This window comes from Neoarius graeffei, chromosome 2 (assembly GCF_027579695.1).
Source record: "Neoarius graeffei isolate fNeoGra1 chromosome 2, fNeoGra1.pri, whole genome shotgun sequence".
In the NCBI taxonomy this organism is placed as follows: Eukaryota; Metazoa; Chordata; class Actinopteri; order Siluriformes; family Ariidae; genus Neoarius; species Neoarius graeffei.
This window is the reverse complement of record NC_083570.1, coordinates 72,982,952-73,008,773: the sequence shown is the minus strand read 5'-3', so window position 1 is coordinate 73,008,773 and position 25,822 is coordinate 72,982,952. Positions and strand designations below refer to the sequence as shown.

The 25,822-nt window shown below is 41.0% G+C and overlaps 1 protein-coding gene across 3 annotated transcripts in view; it reads right to left on the bottom strand.

Annotated features, from left to right (window-relative positions):
* ano5a (anoctamin 5a) overlaps positions 1-25,822 on the bottom strand; it is a 95,797-nt gene that overhangs the window by 7,031 nt on the left and 62,944 nt on the right. Inside the window, exons 1-12 of one of the 3 annotated variants that reach the window (XM_060914910.1) lie at positions 21,147-21,315; positions 14,417-14,524; positions 13,334-13,402; positions 5,567-5,851; positions 5,261-5,380; positions 4,968-5,083; positions 4,744-4,878; positions 4,551-4,656; positions 4,372-4,432; positions 4,007-4,158; positions 1,029-1,103; positions 301-529 (exon numbers count right to left, since the gene is read on the bottom strand). In XM_060914910.1, coding sequence (XP_060770893.1) covers positions 301-529; positions 1,029-1,103; positions 4,007-4,158; positions 4,372-4,432; positions 4,551-4,656; positions 4,744-4,878; positions 4,968-5,083; positions 5,261-5,380; positions 5,567-5,851; positions 13,334-13,402; positions 14,417-14,524; positions 21,147-21,155 — 1,465 coding nt within the window. In that variant the 5' untranslated portion in view covers positions 21,156-21,315. Of the gene's footprint in view, positions 1-300; positions 530-1,028; positions 1,104-4,006; positions 4,159-4,371; positions 4,433-4,550; positions 4,657-4,743; positions 4,879-4,967; positions 5,084-5,260; positions 5,381-5,566; positions 5,852-13,333; positions 13,403-14,416; positions 14,525-21,146; positions 21,316-25,822 lie in introns of those variants that run through there. The other 2 variants (XM_060914907.1, XM_060914909.1) reach the window with 2 other exon arrangements.

The following is a 25,822-nucleotide window of genomic DNA, read 5'->3' as shown; positions in this document are numbered from 1 at the left end:
AGAATGGTTACAAAATGTTACAGCATTTGTTCTTGGATAAATTTCCACTGAGAACTGAACCAAGGTTGCGATTTTTATTATTATTTTTTTTTTTATGCAGCCGTAATCCGAATTGGATCTAAAATTAGTTGTTGGTCGATAAACAAAACTAATAAAGAAACAATTTACCAATTACAATAACTAAATAAAAAAGATCAATGGCTCATACCTCGTCATATAGAAAACAATCAGGGGAACTTGTCCTTTATCATAATGCCTCTTAGGGCCCAAAACAGAATAATGAAGTGGTCTGTAACTCACCCATGTCTGTAATCCATATGGCCACACGTTCATACAGGAAGTTAAGTATCATGATAATCACGAAGTTGATGCAGGAGGCTGTGACAGATGTGGCCAGCTGTGGGGTGATAAGTGAGCCCACCACTTCCAGCTTATTGGTAGGGCTGTCCTTCATAACGCTAGCCAGAGCAGCGAACACAGCTAGCCGATATGCTATCACCCCGATTATACTCGCTATAATTAGAGAGATCTTTATCCAAAAAGAAACATGAGGAAGCAGAGAACAGACGTGTCAGAAATGATAACATAAAATAAACTATTTCGACATTTAAAAATAAATTACTCCAATCTTGTCTATATTGCCACAAAGCCGATTAACTGTACTAAATAAATATGCTACTATAGAGATTTGTATTATGATTGCTTGAAACATACTGTCGGCAACAGACAGGATATTTAAATCACACCACTACATGCTACTCAAACCATGCTTTCACAGACAAAGATCTTTATCTCCAAGGTTTTACTTCTACTCTTTCACTTACATTGATTTTGCTGCTGTTCATTGTCCATGCAGGCAAAGAAGATATTCCACAGTGTTTAACTATATCAAATTATTTATTTAATTTTAACCGCATTTTTAGAATGTTTGAATTTCAGAAATAGTAATTATGCTTCTCTGATTGTTCTTTAGGATGAGCGGTGTTGATAATTAGACTAATGATGTTAACTGGACTTGTGATGCTCACCCAGAACAAGACGGTGGTCCCAGACACACAGGCGCGAGCACATTTGCTTGTTACGGGTAAGTAAGGCTCCATCTCCTACACAGCACGCAAGCACAGCAGGGGACAAAGCAGTTAGCAAATAGCAACTATTATGAGCGCACATCTAGGCAGGCATGTGTTATCCTCAGCAGACAGCTGCCCGAGGTACTTGAAGGTCTTCTCTCCTGTAGCTTACTCACAAATATGTTTTATATTTTAAGGTGGTTTTCATTCACCAAGAGCACTTGAAACAAAGCTCAATTGCAAAAACTAGCATTATATTTAAACATATTTAAAGGAGAACTGAAGGCAAATTTATCATCAAAATTCTATTTCTCATTTTATTAAATATCGGAATGCATTTCTGACAGCTATTTTGTCACTGCTATAGCAAGTTATGAGTGTTTGAAATATGCTCTGTAATATATCAGTCCATATGTCAAAGCAATGGCCGTAAACGAGATTCGTTGAGACCTGTGCGAGACATCATAGGACGGAAGTAAAACGTACAGCGGAAATCAAAGTGACCAACATCTGCCAACGTTGTCAAAAGACGCGCGCGCTCTCTTTCGAATGCTGATGTAATCAAGCCAGAAGTTTTGTTTGTTTTGATAGCAATCAGGAAAGTTTGAAAAAAGTAGGCAGTAATCGTCATTTAAACTCGTTTTTGTGCAATATTTCGTTTGGAAAACAGTTTTCAAAATGGCGGCACTGACACCTGGCTGACACTTCACGTTTCGAAGTCTTGCACAAGTCTTGCGAAGATCGCGCGGATAAGCGACGCCTGCCCTGGACCAAACAAACTAAATTCAGCATGGCTAAAAACCGAATACGCCGATAAGTATAATATTTAATTGCAATTAGTTGCCAATACGAGTCACGATATAAGGTTACTAAAGCCAAAAACGTAATTGAATAACACATTAATTAAGAAATAAAGCAAGTTTAAAAATGACTTCAGTTCTCCTTTTAAATAAAATAACACATACAGTGCCTGTTTATTACCTACACCTAACTCGTACCTGCAATTACTGGCAACTTTAATAGGTTACCTGATAAAATGGCAACTAAGTGTATAGTGTTATGCCTTATACCAGGGTGTCCACACCAAGAGGTGTGCCACTGTATAGCAACAGAAAAATTAAATATAACCTACATGAGAAATGTCGATGGGAAAGTATTGAAGTTTTACTGTTATAAAAATGCAGTATGGTGCATAAATGTTTTAAAGGTGGTGTTTAGCTTAAATAATTTGAAGTTACTGTATTTTTTATGCAGATGATAAAAGGTGGCTACCACTTTTGCACAATAACATACTGGTTACAATCAGTGGTTATATTTGTAAGTTCATTTACACTATATGGCAAGTGCACCTGATATAAAGAGCTAGTGAGCATAGCTACAAGGTAGATGTACCCAATAAACTAAAAACTCTGTGTTTGCACTGAAAAGCAATCAAACACACAAAAGTACAAGCCTGTGTTCATCCTGTGTAAATCTTACCCACAGGATTACAGTGGTCCAGCAAAAGATGACCTTGCCTAAAAAATCACCAAATGTCTGGTCTAGAACCCACTCCATGTCCTAAAGAGAACAGGAGCACAACTAATTGAAGCAGCTACTGTTTGACGACAGAGCCCGGGCTCTAACTCATAGAAACACCATGCTATGCACATGGTATATTATTCCACACTATGGCTACATTCACAAGGATATTTTGGTAAATGCATGTTAATAATTTAACTGAATTAAGGCACAAAAGCATCACAAAATGCGTTAAAATTTGGTTACATTGTTTCGAAGATAAATCAGGGGACGTCTGGTATACAAAGGAAACCATGAGAGTTCAAACCATATGAATAGGGTTGAGCATTGTTTGAATTTTATCGATCCAGGTTCCGATTCTGCTTATTGTCCCGGGTTCAAAATGAGCCCGAGTTTAGCTTCATGTGTTGAAAATATTCACGAGCGAGTGAAGCGATATCTCCTGCCACTGTGTAATGTCCTTTATATTATATAGACACATCCACAAGAAAATACAAAAGTTAATCAAAAGAATTTTAATTTTGAACTGGTTTACCGTTTTTACAACGCACGTCTATTCAGCAGGAAAACACTGAGAGTGACATCATTGGACTGAAATATCAGGAATTATTATACATACGGGCCACTTTTTCCATGGAATAAAAACCATGTATTCTATTCCCTTCTCGTGGGTTTCATTCACTTGGTTCAATAGCATGCAATATTATCATATCGCTTATCTTACGTGTATTACGCCACTCTACCCAATGGAGAATGAGCATGTAATATCGTTACAATATTGCACGTTGTCAAGACAACATGACATCACACATCGGAGACGTAAAACTTCTGCGATAGCGAGCGACTGTGACAATTTGTAAACAAACATGGCCGCCAGGTTTGTTTCATTAAATACGGAAGATTTTGAGAGAATTTTAGCTGCCAGGTCGCGCCGTTGTGTGTAGCTGTCAATGTTGATTTTAAAAGTAACTAAGTAAATTACACAGGGAAATGAATACTGGAGTATGAGTGAAAAATACTGTGGCGAGTGTGTGTGGAAAAAGTCTGGAGACAGAAATCTTAGTTTCTCTGTCATTAGCCTGTGCTGGTAGCTCTCGATAGCACTGGCTTGACTGCGCTAGCTTTGGCCTTTGCTAACACTATTGATAAATGCTACACCGGTTGGAAGGTAGCTGCACTGCTGCGCTGACAGCACCAAGTTGCAGGTAAACTAGCGTTGGCCTTCGAGAATGCTGATATGAAGAGAGTGTGGCTATATTATAATAATAATAATAATAATAATAATATTGGCTGGCTTTTTTCGTGGTCTATCAGATATATTCCTTTCAGCTAGCATGATACTGAACTCATCTTCGACTCAACATAATAATAATAAAAGAAGAAAGTCATCTTGCATATTATATGGGAAAAATTACCCGTGTGACACGGTTAAGGCGACGGCCAGTGCATTTGGTCTCATACTCAGGCCTAAGCTGAAGCCGCTGCTGCTCCTCCTCAAAGTCCACCAGGTCCCACTCGTACTCCAGCCTAGCTTGTCGCCGCTTCCAAAACTCAAGGAACAGAGTCACTGCACAAAGAGTCAGCCCCTCATTAATGGTTCATTAAGGGACTTATGGCTAACTACACATGCAGGATTTTTTTTTAACTAATAAAGTCAAATAAAATATGCCAATGTTTCTGACCTTGCTTTTGCCAAACAAATTTTCTTTTGTCACCAGGGGGTGAAGGCACACAAGAAAAATCCACAATGTCAAGAGAAATAGTTGTAACCATGACTTACCCCATATACCCATAAATATAGCAAAGAACACTGTCGCTTTGTTGTCAAAGAGATGTGATTGCTGTCAGAAAAGTGGGAAAAGGCAAGTTTAACCTATTGTTAATACAATAGTAGAGAAATAGCAAAAATGGGGGGAAAACCCCCCAGCAAAAATAAAATTAAATAATTGTGGCACTTGCCCAGGTGGAGTTGCAGGTACTGTTCAGTTTCCAATAGCCACATTTCTTATCACAGAGAGGGCACATGATAATCTGCCCGCCAATTGTTTCATTACAGATTTCGCTACTGCAAAAACATGGCATATATCAGTATTTTTTGTTTTGACTGCTGTACCATAATCATTCTCTCTCTCTCACACACACACACACTCACGTCCAGACAGCATCATTATATGTCCCCAGTCCAAAGATGAAGCACAAAAGTCCAACCAGAGCAGCATAGAACAGCATTTCAGTATAGAAGCCCAACCAAGCAAAATAGATCCCAATCTTCTCCCCATAGTATCTCCTACAGAACAAAGAATACAGTGTTTAAAAAAGGCTGGATACGTATGAGAATATAGCACATGTGCATGCTTTTCTCATTGTTGCTCTCACCGAATAAGATCGAGTGGCTGCTCCTTGTAGAAGCGGAAGAACCGAGCCCAGTATCGGTAGAGGTTATACCTCTCATTTTCACGGTTAGGGTCTCGAGACTTTGTCCAATATCTGCACTGAATAACATAATAGAAACAGAAATTATTCTCTGGCAGGTTAAATGTGGAAATGTAACGACAGTATGATCCATGTTAAATTTAGAGCTTTATGAGACTAACCATGTGTAGCACAATGTGTGGAAATTCGATAAATTCCTGTTCTGAGGTACAATGTGGGCTTTAGAAGAGACTTACATCATGCAGAGGGAAGGCTGAAGTGTAGGTTCCGTTGTTAAGCAGCCGCTTGATGCCTCTTTTGTCCTTGTAGAGTTTGTCGTCTTTATTGTAATGGCAACGGGAGAGGATGTAATAGACCTGCAGATATACTGATGTCAGCTAAATGGTTTCTGTTCAATTATATGCTTATATTGTTATGGAGTGAACATAAATGACAAACAATTCATTCTCAAACCAAATCTTTAACAAACCAAAATGTTCTAGCAGAAAGTAAAACACTTGTTAAAACATAAATGATTATCTACTTAGTGTAGAGGCCCTTACTATCCTGTTGCGTGTGGAGTTAGGGAAGAAGGTATCTTTATTGTCGATGAGGAAGAAATCAATCTTGCTCTTGTCAAAGGGGGCAGTGAAGTAGTCTGGTTCAGGGTGCATGACTGAATCAGGCAAGCGGAATGGTGTGAAGAGCCAGGAGGCAGGAGTCTCATGGTTTTCAATGATGTCATTGACTTTGAAAGGCACTTTAATCTTTAGGACATCAGCGTAAGTGGCCAACACCTCCCACGGGACATGGATCTTTAGGAAATAAGTCTTCCCATTCTCAGATTCCTAAAGTAGTAAGATTTAGGTAGAGTCGTTATGCAAGGTTAGTGTTAAAAGTATAATACAGCAGCGGCAAAAATCAATCATTTAAAATCAACATAGTATACAGTGTTTCCTATACAGTACATTGATAGACTTGTGGCAGCCCACAATCTCAACATTGACCACTATATATTGATTTTCGATATTTTTACTATTTAAAATTGAGAAACTTATTTCATTGTTGAGCTGCACTCAGTCTCTCTCTCATGAGCTTTTCACCGCGTAGAAGATGGGTGGCAGAATTCCTAAATTAATCTGGAGTTCACAAATAGTTATGAACACCTCTCTACAAATTTATCCAAAACTGATGCATTCAGATTAACTCTGATAACTTAGTCTATTTATAAATCTTAACACAATGCTGTCAATCTCAGAGACCAACTCTTCAAATAAGTTATTCAAAAGCATGTAAAGCCTATAAAGTTAATGTTAGAACACAACTGGGTTGTTGAGGTTAGCATGCTGTATATAGCTACTAGTCAATATTGACTGCTTGTGCAAGTGGATTATTTTTTTGTCACAAAGTACCTGCCAATTGCCCCCACCCCCAACTAATGCCACAAACAGAATCTAATTATGTGGGAAACACTAACACACTGCATGGTTAAAAGTATATGAACACCACTTCTAATGACTGGCAGTAGAATGGCTTGTACTGAAGAGCTCAGTTACTCCAGCCTAGCTTGTCACTGCTTGCAAAACTCCAGGAGTCACTGCACAGAGTGTCAGCCCCTCATTAACAGCTCATTAAGGGATTTATGGCTAACTACACATGCAGGATGTTTTTCTTTTGGTAATAAAATTTAAAGTTGTTAAAATCTGCCAGGGCAGCACGGCGGTGTAGTGGTTAGCACTGTCGCCTCACAGCAAGAAGGTCCGGGTTCGAGCCCCGTGGCCGGCGAGGGCCTTTCTGTGCGGAGTTTGCATGTTCTCCCTGTGTCCGCGTGGGTTTCCTCCGGGTGCTCCGGTTTCCCCCACAGTCCAAAGACATGCAGGTTAGGTTAACTGGTGACTCTAAATTGACCGTAGGTGTGAATGTGAGTGTGAATGGTTGTCTGTGTCTATGTGTCAGCCCTGTGATGACCTGGTGACTTGTCCAGGGTGTACCCCGCCTTTCGCCCGTAGTCAGCTGGGATAGGCTCCAGCTTGCCTGCGACCCTGTAGAACAGGATAAAGCGGCTAGAGATAATGAGATGAGATGAGAAAATCTGCCAGTGTTTGTGACCTAAAGCCAAGCAATTCTCTCTTTTGTCACCAGGGGGCGACAGCACACAAAAAAGATCTACAAATGTCAAGAGAACTGTGTGGTCATAAGAAAAGAACTGTGTCAAAAGAACTATGCGGCCATAAGAAATGAAAACAATGTGAAGAGAACTGTGTGGTCATAAGAAAAGAACTGTGTCAAAAGAACTATGCGGCCATAAGAAATGAAAACAATGTGAAGAGAGCTGTGCGGCCCTCAGAAAACCACTTGTTAACAAGAGAAATAAGAAGAAAATGCTTCAATTTGCTCAGCGGCATAAGGATTGGACTCTGGAGCAATGGAAAATGGTCATGTGGTCTGATGAATACAGATTTACCCTGTTCCAAAGCGATGGGTGTGTGGGAGTAAAAAAGGAAGTGCATGAAGCAACCCACCCATCATGCCTAGTGGCCGCTGTACAAGCCTCTGATCTGGGGTTGCATCAATTGGTCAGGTCGAGGCTCAGCAACATTACGTGGCAATAAAATGAAGTCAGCTGGCTACCTGAATGACCTGGTTATAGCATCAGTGGATTTTGTCTTCCCTGACAGCATAGGCATATTCCAGGACAACAATGCTATGATTCATCAGGCTCAAATTGTGAAAAAGAGTGGTTCACGGAGCATGAGGAATAATTTTCATACATGAATTGGCCACCGGGCGGCACGGTGGTGTAGTGGTTAGCGCTGTTGCCTCACAGCAAGAAGGTCCTGGGTTCGAGCCCCGGGGCCGGCGAGGGCCTTTCTGTGTGGAGTTTGCATGTTCTCCCCGTGTCCGCGTGGGTTTCCTCCGGGTGCTCTGGTTTCCCCCACAGTCCAAAGACATGCAGGTTAAGTTAACTGGTGACTCTAAATTGAGCGTAGGTGTGAATGTGAGTGTGAATGGTTGTCTGTGTCTATGTGTCAGCCCTGTGATGACCTGGCGACTTGTCCAGGGTGTACCCCGCCTTTCACCCGTAGTCAGCTGGGATAGGCTCCAGCTTGCCTGCGACCCTGTAGAAGGATAAAGCGGCTAGAGATAATGAGATGAGATGAGAATTGGCCACCACAGAGTCCTGACCTTTGGGATGTGCTGGAGAAGACTTTTCAGAGTGGTTTGACACTCTTGTCGGCAATACAAGATATCAGTGAAAAAATTAATGCAACTCTGGACGGGGGTGGGGGAAGCTGCGACATTGCAGAAGATGAACGTGTGCCGTAATCAAAGCTTAAGGGGGTCCAATGAAATATTAGTGTGCGAGACCTTTTTTTTGTCCAGGAAGAGTAAAATGTTCCTACAAGACTTTACTAATTAGCACAGGCTTGAAGTATTTACATGTCAGAAGTGTGGTGGTGGAGAAATAATGCTCTGGGGTTGTTTTTCATGGTTTGGGCTAAACCCCCGTAGCTCCACTGAAGGGAAATCATAATGCTACAGTACACAAAGCCATACAAACAAATGTATGCTTCTGTGAGATTGTGTCCCTCAAACTTGCCGTTTAGAGCATCATGTCAGGATTTCAGGGTTTTAGCCACAGTTATCTTATTTTAGTGACAGGTTCCGTTTTATGAGGACCAGACTGTGTAATGTACCTTTTGTTAGGCCAGGCTGTGAAATGCTCCTTTGTTAGTTCAGGGATGAGAATGGGACATTTAAAAAAAACTCTGAAATGTCTGCCAAGGGCTCAAAGGGGGTGCGCCTTTTTTATATATATAATAATATAATATATGAATGAATGTTTTCAAATTCAATGATGGTTTAAAACGTTTATAAACTTTAAGATAACAAATATATATCGTGAGCGATAATGGAGGTAACCGTAACGATATATTAGATTCCTCCTGACTCTATCTTTGACAATTTAAGTAAAATGTACCTTTGTGCTTTTTTGTTTTGATATGCTCCTGGACGTTTCTAGCGCCTCTGTTTCCATAATTGATCATATCCGAGCACAGAATACACAGAACCTTTCCCGGCACGTACACTTTTCGGATATGTTCCATCAGGCACGTCGTCACAGTTTGTGTCCCTATCTGCACGGTAACGCTACTATCGAGCCATGCCCATCGGAAACAGTTCTTTATCCCGTTTGATTTATCGATTTCCCTGGCAGAGCCCCGGTGGGGGCCCAGGGGGCGGGAGCTAATGATTTTTGGCTATTTTTTTTTACCCCAAAACCATTAATTGTATCAGCAAAAAGTTGCAATTTATTTGGAAATAAATTCCCCTTCTTGGTGGACTACCAGGTGAAAATGATTAATATGGGACAAGAGACTTGTTTTTAATCAATTCACATTTGATGATTTAAAAAAAAAATCAATGCACCTTTTAATATAAACGAGCTCTACAGTATTATATTTCTGCATTTTAGCTATTCATGTCTTTGAATACTCTAATCCTTTAAAATGAAGTGCAAACCAGAAAAAAGTTCCATCATATAATTCTCTTAAGCTTTCTTCTGACGTTATCATGGTAGCAGGAGGCCTTGCATATCAAGCAGGCAACATTCAACATCACTCATCACTTCCCTTTCAACTGTTGTGTGTACTAACGAGGTTTTATCTGGACAGGATGCTGTGTAATGTAATACAGATACCATATGGTCAATTTGAAGATCGAGATGGTGATTTTGAATTAAAGAACAGGCATGTACAATGGGCATTACATATTGGAAATTTTTTTAAAATCAAAAACTAAGTTCATCTCGGCCTAAAAAATGTGTGTGGGCAGACGCTCCCGCGCGGCACATGCCAGCAATTCCCCCCAATGAAATGAGCAATAAGTAGGAGAGTTATACACGGTATCATACCTAAAATTTTATCAGAAATATAGATATGATACTATGATTCTCCCCAACATGCTACATTAGATAAGCTAACCCCATTTATAAAAGATACACACTTATATATGACGTGTGTTTGATAAATATGTGATATATATGATGTATATTCATACATTGTTACTTTACGGAAATCTTCAGTAAGTTTGGTCTTTTCATGCCAGCCTGTTGTAGACCTAAATATAATGCACATGAACTGACACTCCTCACCTCAACATGTCTTTTACAATCATTTAAGCCACCATGGGCAATGCTGAAACCACTGCTGCAAACAGTACATCGCGCAAAACTGTCATTATTGTTGACCCTTATTAGACAGGGAGATTCTTTTGTGTAATCTGAGCTGAAGTGGGCTTTGTATTTTCGTTTTTTGGGGCGCGCGCTTGCTCTCTGCCATGCCGATCCTGTAGGCCGCACTGACTCAACTGAAAACGTCGGTCCTCAAGAAAAGGGATAAAAGCCCGCCCACACTGAAAGCTGATTGGCTTATTTTGCTGAGTAACCCAATCAGGATGCTCTTTGCATGCGCTACATGAACAGGCACACACGCAGTCTCTCTCGCGCGCTCCGTCATATGCGCACATTCTAAGACAATGTTTCGCGTGCACGCTCTTGCTCGCTTGCTCTAGATTCCGGGAGATATTCTCCAATTTGCGGGCATCAGGGAGGCGCTATCAATATGCGGGAGGCTCCCGGAACTTCCGGGAGACTCGGGATGTCTGCGTTATAAGGTGACCACAGATCGTTAAAGGTCCCATGGCATGAAATTTTCACTTTCTGAGGTTTTTTAACGTTAAAATGAGTTCCTCTGACCTTCTTAAGTCACCCCAGTGGCTAGAAATTTCATAATGTGTAAACCAAACTATGCCCAACATTTGAGAATGGCGCGTCAAAACGGCGCGTTGATAAACTCTTCCCTTGCCTACGTCAGCAAGGGAGATGATCCCCACGCCCCCCCCTCTGGATTCCCACCCACTGTATGGATTGCCCACCCAGCTCAAAAGTTGCCACCAAACATGGAAGTTGCGCTGTACATGGATGTGACAACACAGAAAAGAGTCTGTTTTTACTGCCGACGGGAGAGCCCCTGAAGACGCAGTGGCTTAATTTTATTTACTCCAATAATACGCCGTCGAGTCTACCTAAGACGGTGTATGTTTGTCGGAAGCATTTTCCTGAGGAATGTTTCCACAACTTAGGACAGTACAGGGCAGGTTTTGCACATCAACTGTCACTGAAGCCTGGGTCCGTACCAAGCATCCCTGCCGCATCAGCCACAAACACCGAACAAGTAAGTGTATAACTGTTAAGTCGTTTTGCCGTGTTTTAAAATCGGTGCCACGTTAGCCTTGCAATGGCTACATTAGCTGTGCAGCTAACCGCTCCTTGCAGTTAGCCAGGTAATCTGCGCTACAAAACCAAAAAGCATGCAGCATGCTCTGTTATAATAGCCAATCAAAACAGTTTTTACAAAGACACCCACATTCTTTTTTTTAAGTCGTTTTATTTGTTTGTTTGTTCAGTAAAAACCCAAACATTTGTTGAATTTATTTTATTTCCTCGCGTCGCACCTTAATGACGTCAGCGCGCGGTATTTTTCCCTTCGCGGTTTGTTCCTTCTCTCTCGCCATAGTAAGACACCCACATCCGCTTATTCTGACCCACTGGAGGTAGCATCACAGTGCTGTTAGCCAATCAGAAGTAACACGTTTACATGTCATGAATATTAATGATAAGACCCACCCCCACCCTCTACCCTTCCCCGCCTCCTGTTTCTCATTAGCAAAACGACGCACTGGGAAAAGCACTGAAATGGGGCTTTCTCCCAGGAGGCTATATCTACGTGCCGAGGGTTCATTTTGAGAAAGGCTGCGGATATAACATCCGGAAACCTCCACGAGCCCGTTTAAAGCATCAACAAACCACCATGCCATGGGACCTTTAACCATACACACACATCCCGGACCCCCCCCCCCCGAAATTTTGTCAACGGATTTACACATTTCACAAAAATGACATTTTCAGCAGGAAAAACTCAGAATTCCGTGGATCCGCGGAAAATTCTCATCCCTGTTAGTTAGTTCAGAAAGACAGTACTCTCTCATTTCAATATTTTATGGGCCTGACACCCCCCACACAACTGCATTAGTTTGCTACAATTTTTTTTTCTGAGATCATGGTGAAATTGTATTATTTCGCATGAATTTATGATTATCTTCTACTTAGGAGGTATTATGACACCAAGCGCCATTAAACTGAGCCTAGGTACACTCGGAGTTTAAATGTTTAGAAGATCCTTTGTGTGTGTGTGTGTGTGTGTGTGTGTGTGTGTGTGTGTGTGTGTGTGTGAGAGAGAGAGAGAGAGAGAGAAAGAGAAAGAGAGAGAGAGAGAGAGAGAGAGAGATATCATCTTGTTGTCCTCATCACTGATTGTTATCATTGTAAGGGCATTTCCCATGACAAACACAAACTTGTCATTAAGCGGTAAAACCCTTAAAATGTCATATGGTAAGAAATACAAGCAGGTCTGTTTTCTTTTGAATATAGTGGAAAGTATGTTTTGGCCAATGAGAAGCCTGAATTGGGCAGCCAATCAGCCATCTGTGTTCAATCAAAGAAAGGTCCTTTTACAATGATTTTAACAGGAGCCACAATTTTGTTTTGAGGCGGTCCTAGGGCGGGTCCCTCATAGTAGAGGACAACTTAAAAACTAAAGGTAGAAAACTTAGGCCCTCTGTGCATATTCTGGGTATCGCTCAGTGTTTGTGTTGTACACAATAAAAGGCGCTTCAAGGCAACTTCTTTCGTATAAGTATATTTTTGGCTACTTTTGAGGTTCAGACTTCCATGAAACTTCCAACTTTATGGTAACAGGTTGGGGACGGTCCTTTCCTGTTTCAACACGACAATGCCCCTATGCACAAAGCGAGGGCCATAAAGACTTGGTTTGCCAATGTTGGTGTGGAAGAATTTGAGTAGTCTGCACAGAGGTCTGACCTGAACCCAACAGACCTCACTAATGCTCTTGTAGAAGAATGAACACAAATCCCCACAGATTTCTGCTCCTCCACAGAGTGGAGGCTGTTACAGCAGCAAAGGGGGGACCAACTCCATATTAATGCAGATGGTTTTGGAATGGCATGTTCAACAAGCACATATAGGTGTTCATCTCAAGTATCCACATACTTTTGCCCATACAGTGTCGCAACATTTGGACGGTGTCTATTTATTACTTTTCAATACATTTTTATTTATCTACTGTTTATTGCGAATGCATAGTTATTACATTTGCATGTTTTTACTTTAAGAAGCCAAACTAGTTTATGACCTGAAACGGCTGCCTAGCTAATTTTTGACATAAGCATATCAGCTTTTTCCAACTCACCGATTTGTCTTCAAGCTCCAGCTCTAGCCCCGCTTTCTGTAGGTTAGCTTCATACTGTTTCCTTCTTTCCTGTGTCATTAAATATGGAAAAGATGTTGAGGTTGAACCAAGAGATTGAACTACAATCGTACCTTGTATTATTGTGTTTTATGATGGAGTCATAGTAACAGACTTGACATGAGAGAAAAACATGAGTAGCATATGCATCCAGTAGCATATGGATGCTAGGGTCACAATGTAACCTTAGTTGTATTTTGAAAAAAAATTATCCTGAAATTAATAAAATGTATTGGAGACATAATTTCGCACCTAGCTTCCTTGCTGTGAAATTTTTTAAAATATGTTTGGTGGTTGACATTAATGTCCTTTTAATGTATTGTGTGTGTATACACAAACATACATACATATATATATATATATATATATATATATATATATATATATATATGTGTGTGTGTGTGTGTATACTGTGTATATATATATATATATATATATATATATATATATATATATATATATATATATATATATATACACACACATATATATATTCTATCCACATTCATTGGATATGAGCAATCACATGCTCTGATTGGCTACTCTATCAGCTCACATACCATGAGTAGAGAAAAACAAAACGGCGGAGCATGTTGCTGAACCAGCCAAGGACAAAATAAAAACTCTACTTGAAAACAAAACCCCCAAAAATACAAAAAAAAAAGCTACAAAATATGGAATAAAAGTATTTGATGGTAAGAACATATCTTTAATTTTTCAAGAATTATTATTATAGCATTTTTCACAAATTGATACGGTCATATTGCTGGTTTGTTTACATTCTGAGCAGAAATGATGGTCAGAAGTTTTGTACAAAGTTTTTATTTATCGAATTTGCAAAAAATAAAAATGCTCGGTTTCTCAAAATCCAGTGAATGTGGATAGAATAAAACAGTTATTCCACTCAATCTTGTTGTACATGGCTTATAGCCAACTCAGTGCTACATGCCTCGTCAGCCCATGTACGACTCGAGCTCATGGAATAAATGTCTCTCACACACACACATAAAAATATATATGGTTTACCTCTTTTCTTTCTCCGTCTTTTTCATCGACATAAGAGAGAACAAAATCTACACGCCGAACACCATCTCTGAAATATACAGAGTCTTTACTCTGAGGATGTTTATCCACCTGCATACAACCACAAACTGTATGTTAAACACAAATTATTACATATGAATACATGAGTATACAAGCACCTTGACTAATTTCATTTAGTCAGTAGCAACATGTTATTATGAGCACCATCATTTTGGCACACCAAGCAGGTTAATATACAATGAGCTGTCAACACTTATTATTCTAAACCCACATAATCCACTGCAACACATCAGCTGCATGCTAGGTACAAATGGATCTCTGTATGAGTAACAAAAGATATTTCAGCTATCTTTCAAAACTATGACTTTAACCGTAAATGTGGTGATGTAACGTAAGTGAGCTACTGCTCACTTACATATCCCTCCGCTCTCACTTGTATCAGAATGCAAGCAATTGAAGGAATAGGACACTTATTATGAATGTTGACTTCAATAAATAATTAACCCTGAAACAAGTAAAGAGCAGTGTCTCTCCCCAGGGATTTCAAATAGCATCCTGGTAAACTGTCATTTTGAAAGAGCATTTTGCTTCTTGAAATAGCGTCAAAATCCACCCTATATGTTTCATAAATACATTCAGTCGGTAAACAGGAAGTCGGTGTGTAACAGACCTGAAAACGGTATACACGGTATAGAACCCCAAGCTGAAGCTCGGTACCAAATATCAAGCAGTTGTGATTTGTAGTTGCTGAGAAAAGTCTTATGAAAATTTCATAAATCCACACAGTGTGTTTCATAAATACATTCAGCCAGCAAACAGGAAGTTGATGTGCGACACACTTGAAAACAGTATACATGGTACAGAACCCCAAGCTGAAGTTTGGTACCAAGTGGCTACGATTTGTGGTTGCTGAGAAAAAGGGTGTTTCGGATGGATGGAAATACGGAGATATGGACAGACAGAGGTAAACCAATATAACCCCCTCTTTCAGAGCAGGGGTATAATAATAATAATAATAATAATAATAATAATAATGAAGACTCCCAACAAATTTCACTGCAATAGCTCATTGCCCAACATTTAGAACATGAAATTTAAATTGTAAAATACTGCCTCCTTCAGTTAAGGAGTAATGCTACATTCAACTCAAGGCTGTAATTCAGAATTTCTGACCTGCGACGGGGCGGGGGGAGAATTCCTGTAATTCTGTAATTCCTGGAATTCCTACTTGGAAAATCCGGAAAAATGTCCTGAACCTTGAGTCAATAAACAGTTGGGTTTGGGGTTTTTTTTACTTTCAAATGATTATACTTGCCAGGCAAGTGGCATTGAGGCAGATATAATTGCAGGAAGGGATTTATTTACAAACATGCTATTTACAAACAAAATGTGAGGCAAGGTTAGAGTAACAAAACTGAAACAAACAAAACTGAAAACAGACAGAAAGCAGTGTCGTCAAACAGTCAAACATGGCTAGAAACAAACGTGGCAAGGAAAATCGTGATAACCAAGATATAGATAATACTTCGCAAAGTGTCAGTGTAACCAGCATCCTTATAAGCGTGCGTGCTGGCTGTGCTCCCAATCAGCAACAGGCGTGTCCACTGATAAATTGTCCAAGGGCGCGCGCAACGTGGTCAGTGTGCATGGACGTGAGTGGGCACACGAGCTGCGCCAGGCTCGAGCACACAAAGGTGTGACAGAATCCCCCCAAAAGAGCTCCTTCTGGGAGCTAAAATCCTCTTTGGGCTGCCTTGGGGTAAAAGACCTGGCATGTGAAAACATTCCCCCCAGAGCTCCGCTCTAGCTCTGGGTGGACGTGGCACCAGAACCTGGGTTTAGGTGGGGGTGGTCAGGGGCTCAGGCATAGACATGGGCTTGGGTGTGGACTCAGACATGGGCGCGGACTCAGACATGGATTCAGGTGTTGAATGCATGTTCAGAAATGGACTTGGGCTCCGGACTGAGGCATGGACATAGGTACAGACATGGTTTCAGCGAGACATGGGCTTCAGCATAGGCATGGACCGTGGCATTGGCATGAGTTCGAACATGGGCATGGACTCCGGCATGACTCTGGGCTTGAACATGGATCCTGGTGTTGACATGGGCATGAATTTGAACATGGGCATGGACCGTGGCATTGGCATGAGTTCGAACATGGGCATGGACTCCGGCATGACTCTGGGCTTGAACATGGATCCTGGTGTTGACATGGGCATGAATTTGAACATGGGCATGGACTCCGGCATTGGCATGGACTCAGGCATGACTCTGGGCTTGAACATGGGCTTAGATTTTGGCATGGGTACCAGCATTAACATGGGCATGGACTGGGACATGGGCTTAGGCTTTGATCTTGGCATGGGCTTGGCTTGAATGAGGATGTCCTCGTTGAAGTCAGGCAGTGGAACGAAGATCTTGTCCTCGCTGAAGCCCGGTGGCGGAGTGACGACCCCGTACTCATTGAAGTCTGGCGGTGGAGCGACAACCTCTTCAAAGCCCGGTGGAGGACCGAAGAGCTCACCTCCGCTGAGGCCTGATGACGGAGCCAAGAGCTCGTACTCCCTGAAGCCTTGCGGTAGAGCAAAGATCACGTCCTCTCTGAAAGCTGTTGGCGGAGTGACGACATCCTCAAAGCCAGGTGGTGGAGCGAGCAGTGGAGCAGAGGCCGCCCTGTCGGCCTCGAGTCTCAACCCCCCCCATTTTACAGGGGTCCTCCTTCTCTATCCTAGCATAGGATTGCACAGTACACCTGTATCTTCCTGCTACATCCATAGTTTTGGCGAAGTATTTTGTCAGGTAAAGTGGCGTTGAGGTGGATTTAAATGCAAGAAAGTTCTTTATTAACGAGCTATAAACAAATGTGAGGCAAGGTCAGAGTAACAAAACTGAAACAAATGAAGCTGAAAGCAAATAGAAAGCAGAGTCATTAAACATAGCTATAAACAAACATGGCAAGGAAAATCGTGATAACGGAGATGGAGATAATACTTCGCAAAGTGTCAGTGTAAGCAGCATCCTTATAAGCGTGTGCACCGATTGTGCTCCCAATCAGCAACAGGTGTGTCCACTGATGAATCGTCCAAGGGCGCGTGCAACTCACTCCGTGTTCACCAGAACTAAGGAGTCCAAACTTGTTCCAGCAAGACAATGCGTCTGTACACACAGCAAAGTCCAGGAAGACATAGTTTGCCAAGGGCTGTGTAGAAGAACTCGTGTCCTGCACAGAGCCCTAACCTCAACCCTAGTGAATATCTTTAGGATGAATTGGAACACCAACAGCATGCCAGGCCTCCTCGTCCAACATCAGTGCCTGATCTCACTAAAGCTCTTGTGACACAAATCCCCACAGCCCTGCTCCAAAGTCTAGTGGAAAGAATTCATAGAAGAGTAGAGGTTAACAGCAAATGGGGACTAAATCTGGAATGGGATGTTCTACAAGCACATAGGTGTAGATCAGGCGGCCACAAACTTTTGGTCGTATAGTGTACATTACTAATATCAATAATGTTAACTGGCTATACTGTTGCTAACAAAAGAACATTGAGGCATCCATATTTTGCCCACTTTGTAGCCTGAACACACAGAGGTTGAAAACAATGCAATTTTGAACTCTGACTTCCCATTTTTGGGCGGCATGGCGGTTCAGTGCACTGTCGCCTACAGCAAGAAGGTTCTGGGTTCGAACCTAACAGCCAAAGAAGGGCTTTTCTTTGTGGAATCTGCATGTTCTCCCCATGTTTGCGTGGGTTTCCTCCAAGTGCTCCGGTTTCCCCCACAGTCCAAAGACATGCAGTTAGGCTAACTGGCTACTCTAAATTGTCCGTGACCATAAAGTGGTGCTGCAGAAGAGTGGCTAGCCGGCTGTACTTACTTAGCCAAGAAACCCTAGAAAAGGGACCCAACCCAGAGTACACTGGGCGGGCGAAGAAGACGACTTCCCACTTTGAGTTCAGTCAAACGCAGAATGAGCTTTGGAAAACAAAGATTTGAATATTCACGTTTCAGCATGATTTAAATAAAACAAGTGCAGTGATTTAAAACATAAGTGTAGATGGGAAAATTAGGAGCATATATGACAATCTATACAAACACGTTCCTATAAGGTTGAATACAACAACCACATTCTTTTTTTTTCATCTCATTATCTCTAGCCGCTTTATCCTGTTCTACAGGGTCGCGGGCAAGCTGGAGCCTATCCCAGCTGACTACGGGCGAAAGGCGGGGTACACCCTGGACAAGTCGCCAGGTCATCACAGGGTTGACACATAGACACAGACAACCATTCACACTCACGGTCAATTCAGAGTCACCAGTTAACCTAACCTGCATGTCTTTGGACTGTGGGGGAAACCGGAGCACCCGGAGGAAACCCACGCGGACACGGGGAGAACATGCAAACTCCGCACAGAAAGACCCTCGCCAGCCACGGGGCTCGAACCCGGACCTTCTTGCTGTGAGGCGACAGCGCTAACCACTACACCACCGTGCCGCCCTTCTTTTTTTTTTTTAATTAAATAATTATTTATTTATCTGTTGCAAGTGATTTTTCATATTAATTTCCCAGAACAGACTGAGGTTCTTTCTGAATCTCCTTCCCTGTCCCTTGAGGTTTCTCTGTGTTTATCCATCCCAGAAGCAGAGGCATGGCTTCTATGCCTGTCTGACAGCAGAGGAGATGTAGCTACCCACCCATTAATACGCTTTTCCAATTATTGGAAAATACCCAGGGAGTATAATTTTAGATGCTGACGTTTTGTCATATAGACTGCTATATTATTACCTGCAAATCATATACAGTACCAGTCAAAAGTTTGGACACGCCTACTCATTCATAGGTTTTTTCGTATTTTGGCTAGTTTCTACATTGTAGAACGATACCAAAGACATCAAAACTATGAAATAACATCTGGAACAAAAAGTAGCCAGCGTTTGCCTTGATGACGCTTTGCACACTATTGGCGTTATCTTAACCAGCTCCATGAGGGAGTCACCTGGAATGCTTTTCAGCTAACAGGCATGCCTCGTCAAAAGTTAATTAGTGCAATTTCTTGCCTTTTTAATGTGTTTGAGATCTCATCTCATTATCTCTAGCTGCTTTACCCTGTTCTACAGGGTCGCAGGCAAGCTGGAGCCTATCCCAGCTGACTACAGGCGAAAGGCGGGGTATACCCTGGACAAGTCGCCAGGTCATCACAGGGCTGACACATAGACACAGACAACCATTCACACTCACATTCACACCTACGGTCAATTTAGAGTCACCAGTTAACCTAACCTGCATGTCTTTGGACTGTGGGGGAAACCGGAGCACCCGGAGGAAACCCACGTGGACATGGGGAGAACATGCAAACTCCGCACAGAAAGGCCCTCGCCGGCCACGGGGCTCGAACCCGGACCTTCTTGCTGTGAGGCGACAGCATTAACCACTACACCACCGTGCCGCCCCGCGTTTGAGCTCAAACAGTAAATAATAAAAATACAGCAAATAGCCCTATTCCACAACTGTAGTAATCCGTACTATGTCAAGAACCAAGTAAAGAGAAACGACATCCATCATTACTTTGACATGAAGGGTCTTTTTACTTAATGAAAATAAAGAAAAACATCGAATTAGAAGGCGTGTCCAAATTTTTGATTGGTACTGTATATTATAAAGTAAACGTGAGGGACTATTGTAATGCGGCAACCAAAATGAAACCAGTATCAAAATATACAATCTCATCTCATCATCTCTAACCGCTTTATCCTGTTCTACAGGGTCGCAGGCAAGCTGGAGCCTATCCCAGCTGACTACGGGCGAAAGGCGGGGTACACCCTGGACAAGTCGCCAGGTCATCACAGGGCTGACACATAGACACAGACAACCATTCACACTCACATTCACACCTACGGTCAATTTAGAGTCACCAGTTAACCTAACCTGCATGTCTTTGGACTGTGGGGGAAACCAGAGCACCCGGAGGAAACCCATGCGGACACGGGGAGAACATGCAAACTCCGCACAGAAAGGCCCTCGCCGGCCCCGGGGCTCGAACCCGGACCTTCTTGCTGTGAGCCGACAGCGCTAAACACTACACCGCCGTGCCGCCCTAAAATATACAATCAGTGGTAAAATCGATACATAATCACACTTAATTAAATCATATCGCACCACAGCCTGAAACAGATCTAACCCATATTGTTTTCGTTTATTATAATATCTTGGATACAGAGACATAAAACACCATGTACAACGGTTTAGACATAAAACATAATGGCAGGCTTCTGTACAGTCACAGCCACTTCCAGAAAAACAGCCTGGACCTATTGTCTAAACTGTTGTAGGCATATAATGCAAAAGAAGGGATAAGACAGATGGCTCTGCAGCTGTTTCCCAGAGGCTATATATATAACAGCATAATTGTATGACACAACCAGTAAATGATCCACTCCAATGCTATGAATGTGCAAGATATCGGACTAAACAAACTAGCTGCAAAACAGTGGACTGCTGTTCACCTCACATCTCAACAATCTTTCATCTGGATCAGCTAGCTCCTGCAGTCTTTAACAGGAAGTCACATTTCTTCACTTATATAAATACACACACACACACACCTCTTCCATGACCTTATTTCCTTATTTACTATACACAGTCTACACATCCTGAAGAAGAAAAGATTCTAGGGGATGGAGGAGGGGAGAGAGACAGTAAAGAGCAGTTTACCTCCTGCATGATGTTCTCCTCTACAGGACACTGCAATTCATGGAGCTCTGCAAGATTATCTTTAATGTATTTGTATTCTTCTCTCTTGTATTATAATAAATATATCAACACCAGACACCCTGCAGGCTACACTCACACTCAAATGTCTGCTGCATTCCATCCCATTTGTTTAGCATATGTGATGAGAGCGAGCTCACATCTGCCCAGTCATCCACAGCAGAGTCAGAGAGAGGGCTGGTCATCGTGACGCCAGCATGCAGGCAAAGCACAGTGGCCACAGCCCTGGTGATGTGATTTTATAAAAATGTGCCAACAGGGGGCAGTGCAGTGCGATGCAGCCTTCTCTGCTGCCCATAACAACTAACTACTACTAAAGACACACTCACTTGCTGTTCAATTTAATTTGTATGTTCTTTTTTTTAAATAACTGACCTAAGAGAGGAAAACCCTTGAAACGCATTCAACAGCGAGGTCATTCTTCTCTTAATAGCACTTTATATTTCTTGAGGTAATACTTACTCGTCCTAACTCAGCTGGGATAGGCTCCAGCTTGCCTGCGACCCTGTACAGGATAAGCAGCTACAGATAATGGATGGATGAATGGATGGATGGATGGATACTTAACCCCAAAATTTGAATACATTAATGTGTCTTAGAAGGAATAAGGAAAGGGAGGCATGGAAATGGCTGTATGTGTATGCGTGCGCGTTGCACCATAAAGCAGCCTCTGTCCGAAATTATTTTTTATGAAATGCATAGTGTCTCTAAATATGCTCCATCATCTATATAAAGCAAAAATAATTGGTTGCATCATTGATGTTTTTCATTACAATGGAAATTTATTTGAATATATGTTTTGCATTCAAATGAACATGGCAAAAGTGTTGACCACATCACCAAAGTCAAACAAAACCCACAAATAAACACACACAGTTTCCACAGTTTACGCCAAGTGCCCTGATGTGCCCTGCGCACATTCAAATTAAAACTAAAACAACAATTTATCCATTTTAAAAGTCATGATATTGCTAAAAATAGGTTTACCTGGATGCAGCCTTTTGCTATGAAACCAGATCTCCGTTTGTGATGTAACTAGTACGCGGTTTCCCTTCATAACACAGAGCCATCAAATAAAAATCCCTGGGTGCTGTAGCGCACTGTTCTCATGTGTGTGTGTGTGTGTGTGTGTGTGTGTGTGTGTGTGTGTGTGTGGTTTTTTTTCACTGCTTCAGATGGGTTAAATTCAGAGAAAGAACTTCACTGTGCTGTAATTAATATGTGACAAATAAAGGTTTCTCATTCTAAAAATCTAATTAGAAATTTTCTGTAACCATGTGATTTTTACTGGCAACAAAATCCACGAATCAACAGATTTCACTTATATGAAGTCTGAATCTCACTTGGCTGCATAAAGCATACGCAGTACTGACACAGAATACTGGTAAACAATGGCAGTTGTCATAGCAACATGATTATTGCCATCTAAAAAGATTGCTTTTCTCAGTGAATAAAAACAAAAGCATGTCACATAAAAATATGATGAAATTTAAATTTTTTTGAAAAACAAAAAACACTGTGAGTAGCCAGCAATGGAGCCTTTATCGGCAGCAAAAGGCTCCCAAAGGCTGGGTATGTGTCTGCTCATTGTGTGTGTGTGTGTGTGTGTGTGTGTGTGTGTGTGTGTGTGTGTGTGTGTGTGTGTGTGTGTTGTGCACTCACTGCTTCAACAATCGGTTTTATTTTTACACCCAAATGCTTGACACTCGGGCAACTTTAGCATTGTTTCCAACAATTTTGAAGCGATGTATCCACTAGATCTCAGCCTCGGTGAGTCATGCGGTGTGTCAGTTATGTCACAGTTTCAGATTCTTTTATGCAATTTGTACCCAGAGCGTGATATCTGAATCTCAGAGAGAGTAAGATGTCAGTCCACAGGGACATTTTATTTTAAAAAACAAACAAACAAACAAACAAACAAACAAACAATCTGTACACTGTATCCAAATACAAATATGAACAAGTGAACACGCAAACATGTCTTGTATGGATATTACTGTGTATCATTTGTGTTTTCTCTGATGTTTCTATGTCTCCTCACATTCAGAACAGCTCAACGACTATGGGTAGGAGAGTCATAAACAACAACACGTGTTCTCTTTGAGCAAGCTCTCTCTCGGATCTCAACCAAAATGTCAGACTCTGTAGATGATTTACTGGAAATTTTTAATTTAAATATGACCCAAATTATGGATGACATTGCTCCATTCAAAATAAAAAGAGTCAATGATAAGCAGAAAGCACCATGGAAGCAATACCCAGCTGTTAAACTGCTAAAGAGAGAATGTAGAAAGACTGAAAGAAAATGGCGCAAATCTAAACTTCACATCCATTATCAAATCCATAAAGAGATGCTTTGTAAATATAATTATGAAATTCGTAAAGCAAGACAGTCTTTTTCCAACATCATCAACAGGAATATGAACAATGCGCGTGTGCTATTTTCAACAGTAGAGAAGCTAACTAATCCCCCACCACAATTAGCACCTGAACTTCTCTCAGTTAATAACTGCAATGAGTTTGCATCCTTCTTCAAAGGTAAAATTGATAAAATACGGCAGAATATTGCTCATAATATATCTCAGTTGCAAATAATTGAAAAGCTGCAATCACCAGTGACACAGACAGACAACTTCAACACAATGTCAGAATTTTGTTTAATTGATTACGAGACTCTTGAAAAAACTGTACAAAATCTCAGTTCCCCAACATCTGAACTGGACATTCTGCCCACCAACTTTTTTAAGTCTGTTCTTCACCTCATAATTACAGATGTGCTTCAGATCATAAATACATCCCTAGAGACTGGCATTGTTTCGGTGTCCCTGAAAAAAGCCGTTGTAAAGTCCCTACTTAAAAAGAATAATCTGGATGCTTCAGTATTAAACAACTACAGGCCAATATCAAATCTACCATTCATCGGGAAAATCCTTGAAAAAATTGTCTTCAATCAATTAACTGCCTTCTTGATATCAAACAGCTGTTTTGGTAACTTTCAGTCAGGATTTCGTGCCAATCACAGCACTGAAACAGCACTGATTAAAGTTATAAATGACATACGTCTTAATACTAATGCAGGCAAAACATCGGTCCTGGTGTTACTGGACCTCAATGCAGCTTTTGATACTGTTGATCACAGCATACTGCTATATCGACTTGAACACTGGGTTGGGTTGACTGGTAAAGTTATCAACTGGTTAAAATCATACTTAAAAGATAGAAGCTTCTTTGTTACCATGGGAAATTGTACCTCAACATCAATGTCCTTGACCTGTGGTGTCCCCCAGGGGTCGATTCTTGGACCATTACTATTCAACCTTTATATGCTCCCACTTGGACAAATTATCAAGAACAACTCAATTTTGTATCACTGCTATGCAGATGACACCCAAATTTATTTTGCTCTATCACCTAATGACTATGCCCCCCTTGAATGTCTCTACCAGTGTATCGACCAAATCAACAACTGGATGTCACAAAATTTTCTTCAGCTGAACACAGATAAAACAGAAGTAATTCTATTTGGGGAAAAAAGATGAAAGACTCAGGATTACCACTATTCTTGACACAAAGGGGATTAAAACAAAAGATATGGTTAAAAATCTTGGTGTTTTCATTGACAGCGAGCTAAACTTTGACAGTCACATGAAAGCAATCACTAAAACAGCATTTTATCACCTAAAAAACATTTCCAAACTAAAAAAGGACTTATGTCAAAAAATGATCTGGAAAAACTTATACATGCCTTCATCTCTAGTAGGGTTGATTACTGCAATGGCCTTTTCACAGGCCTGCCAAAAAAAATCAATCAAACGACTTCAGGTGATTCAAAATGCAGCGGCTAGGGTTCTCACACGAACAAAAAGAACAGAGCACATTACTCCAATTCTAAGGTCCCTTCACTGGCTTCCAGTAAGCTACAGAATTGACTTTAAAGCATTGCTGCTGGTGTACAAATCTCTAAATGGTACAGGGCCCAATTACCTCTCTGATATGTTGCAGCGGCCTAACCCAATCAGATCTACCAGATCGCAACAGCAAAATTTACTGGTAAACCTGTTGTTAAAACAAAAGTGTGGTGAAGCAGCTTTTAGTTACTATGCAGTGCAGCTATGGAACCAACTCCCAGAGGACATTAAAAATGCTCCTGCTGTTGGCAGCTTCAAATCTAGACTAAAGACCAAGCTGTTTTCAGATGCTTTCTGCTAACTGATAAATATCGTCATCTTTACATGTTTTAAACTTTCTTAACTTTTACAGTCTCTGCATGTTTTAAACTTTACTTAACTTTTATTCTATTTTATTCTGCTGGTTTTTTTACTGAACTTTTACTTAATTTTATTTCTACTATTGTTTAATTCTTATTATTTTTCTTCCCCATTTATTTTATGTAATTTTATTTTCTATTGTTTACTGTTTTGCTTTTACTTCTGTAAAGCACATTGAACTGCCACTGTGTATGAAATGTGCTATATAGATAAACTTGCCTTGCCTATTACCTGTCGTATAAAGGAGTTTATTTTGGGGTTTTTATCTGACTTTAAAAGAGGTTACACATAAATGAACATTTTGTACTTTACCTTGTTCATTTTTTCTCTACATGATTCAGGCGAATTTTA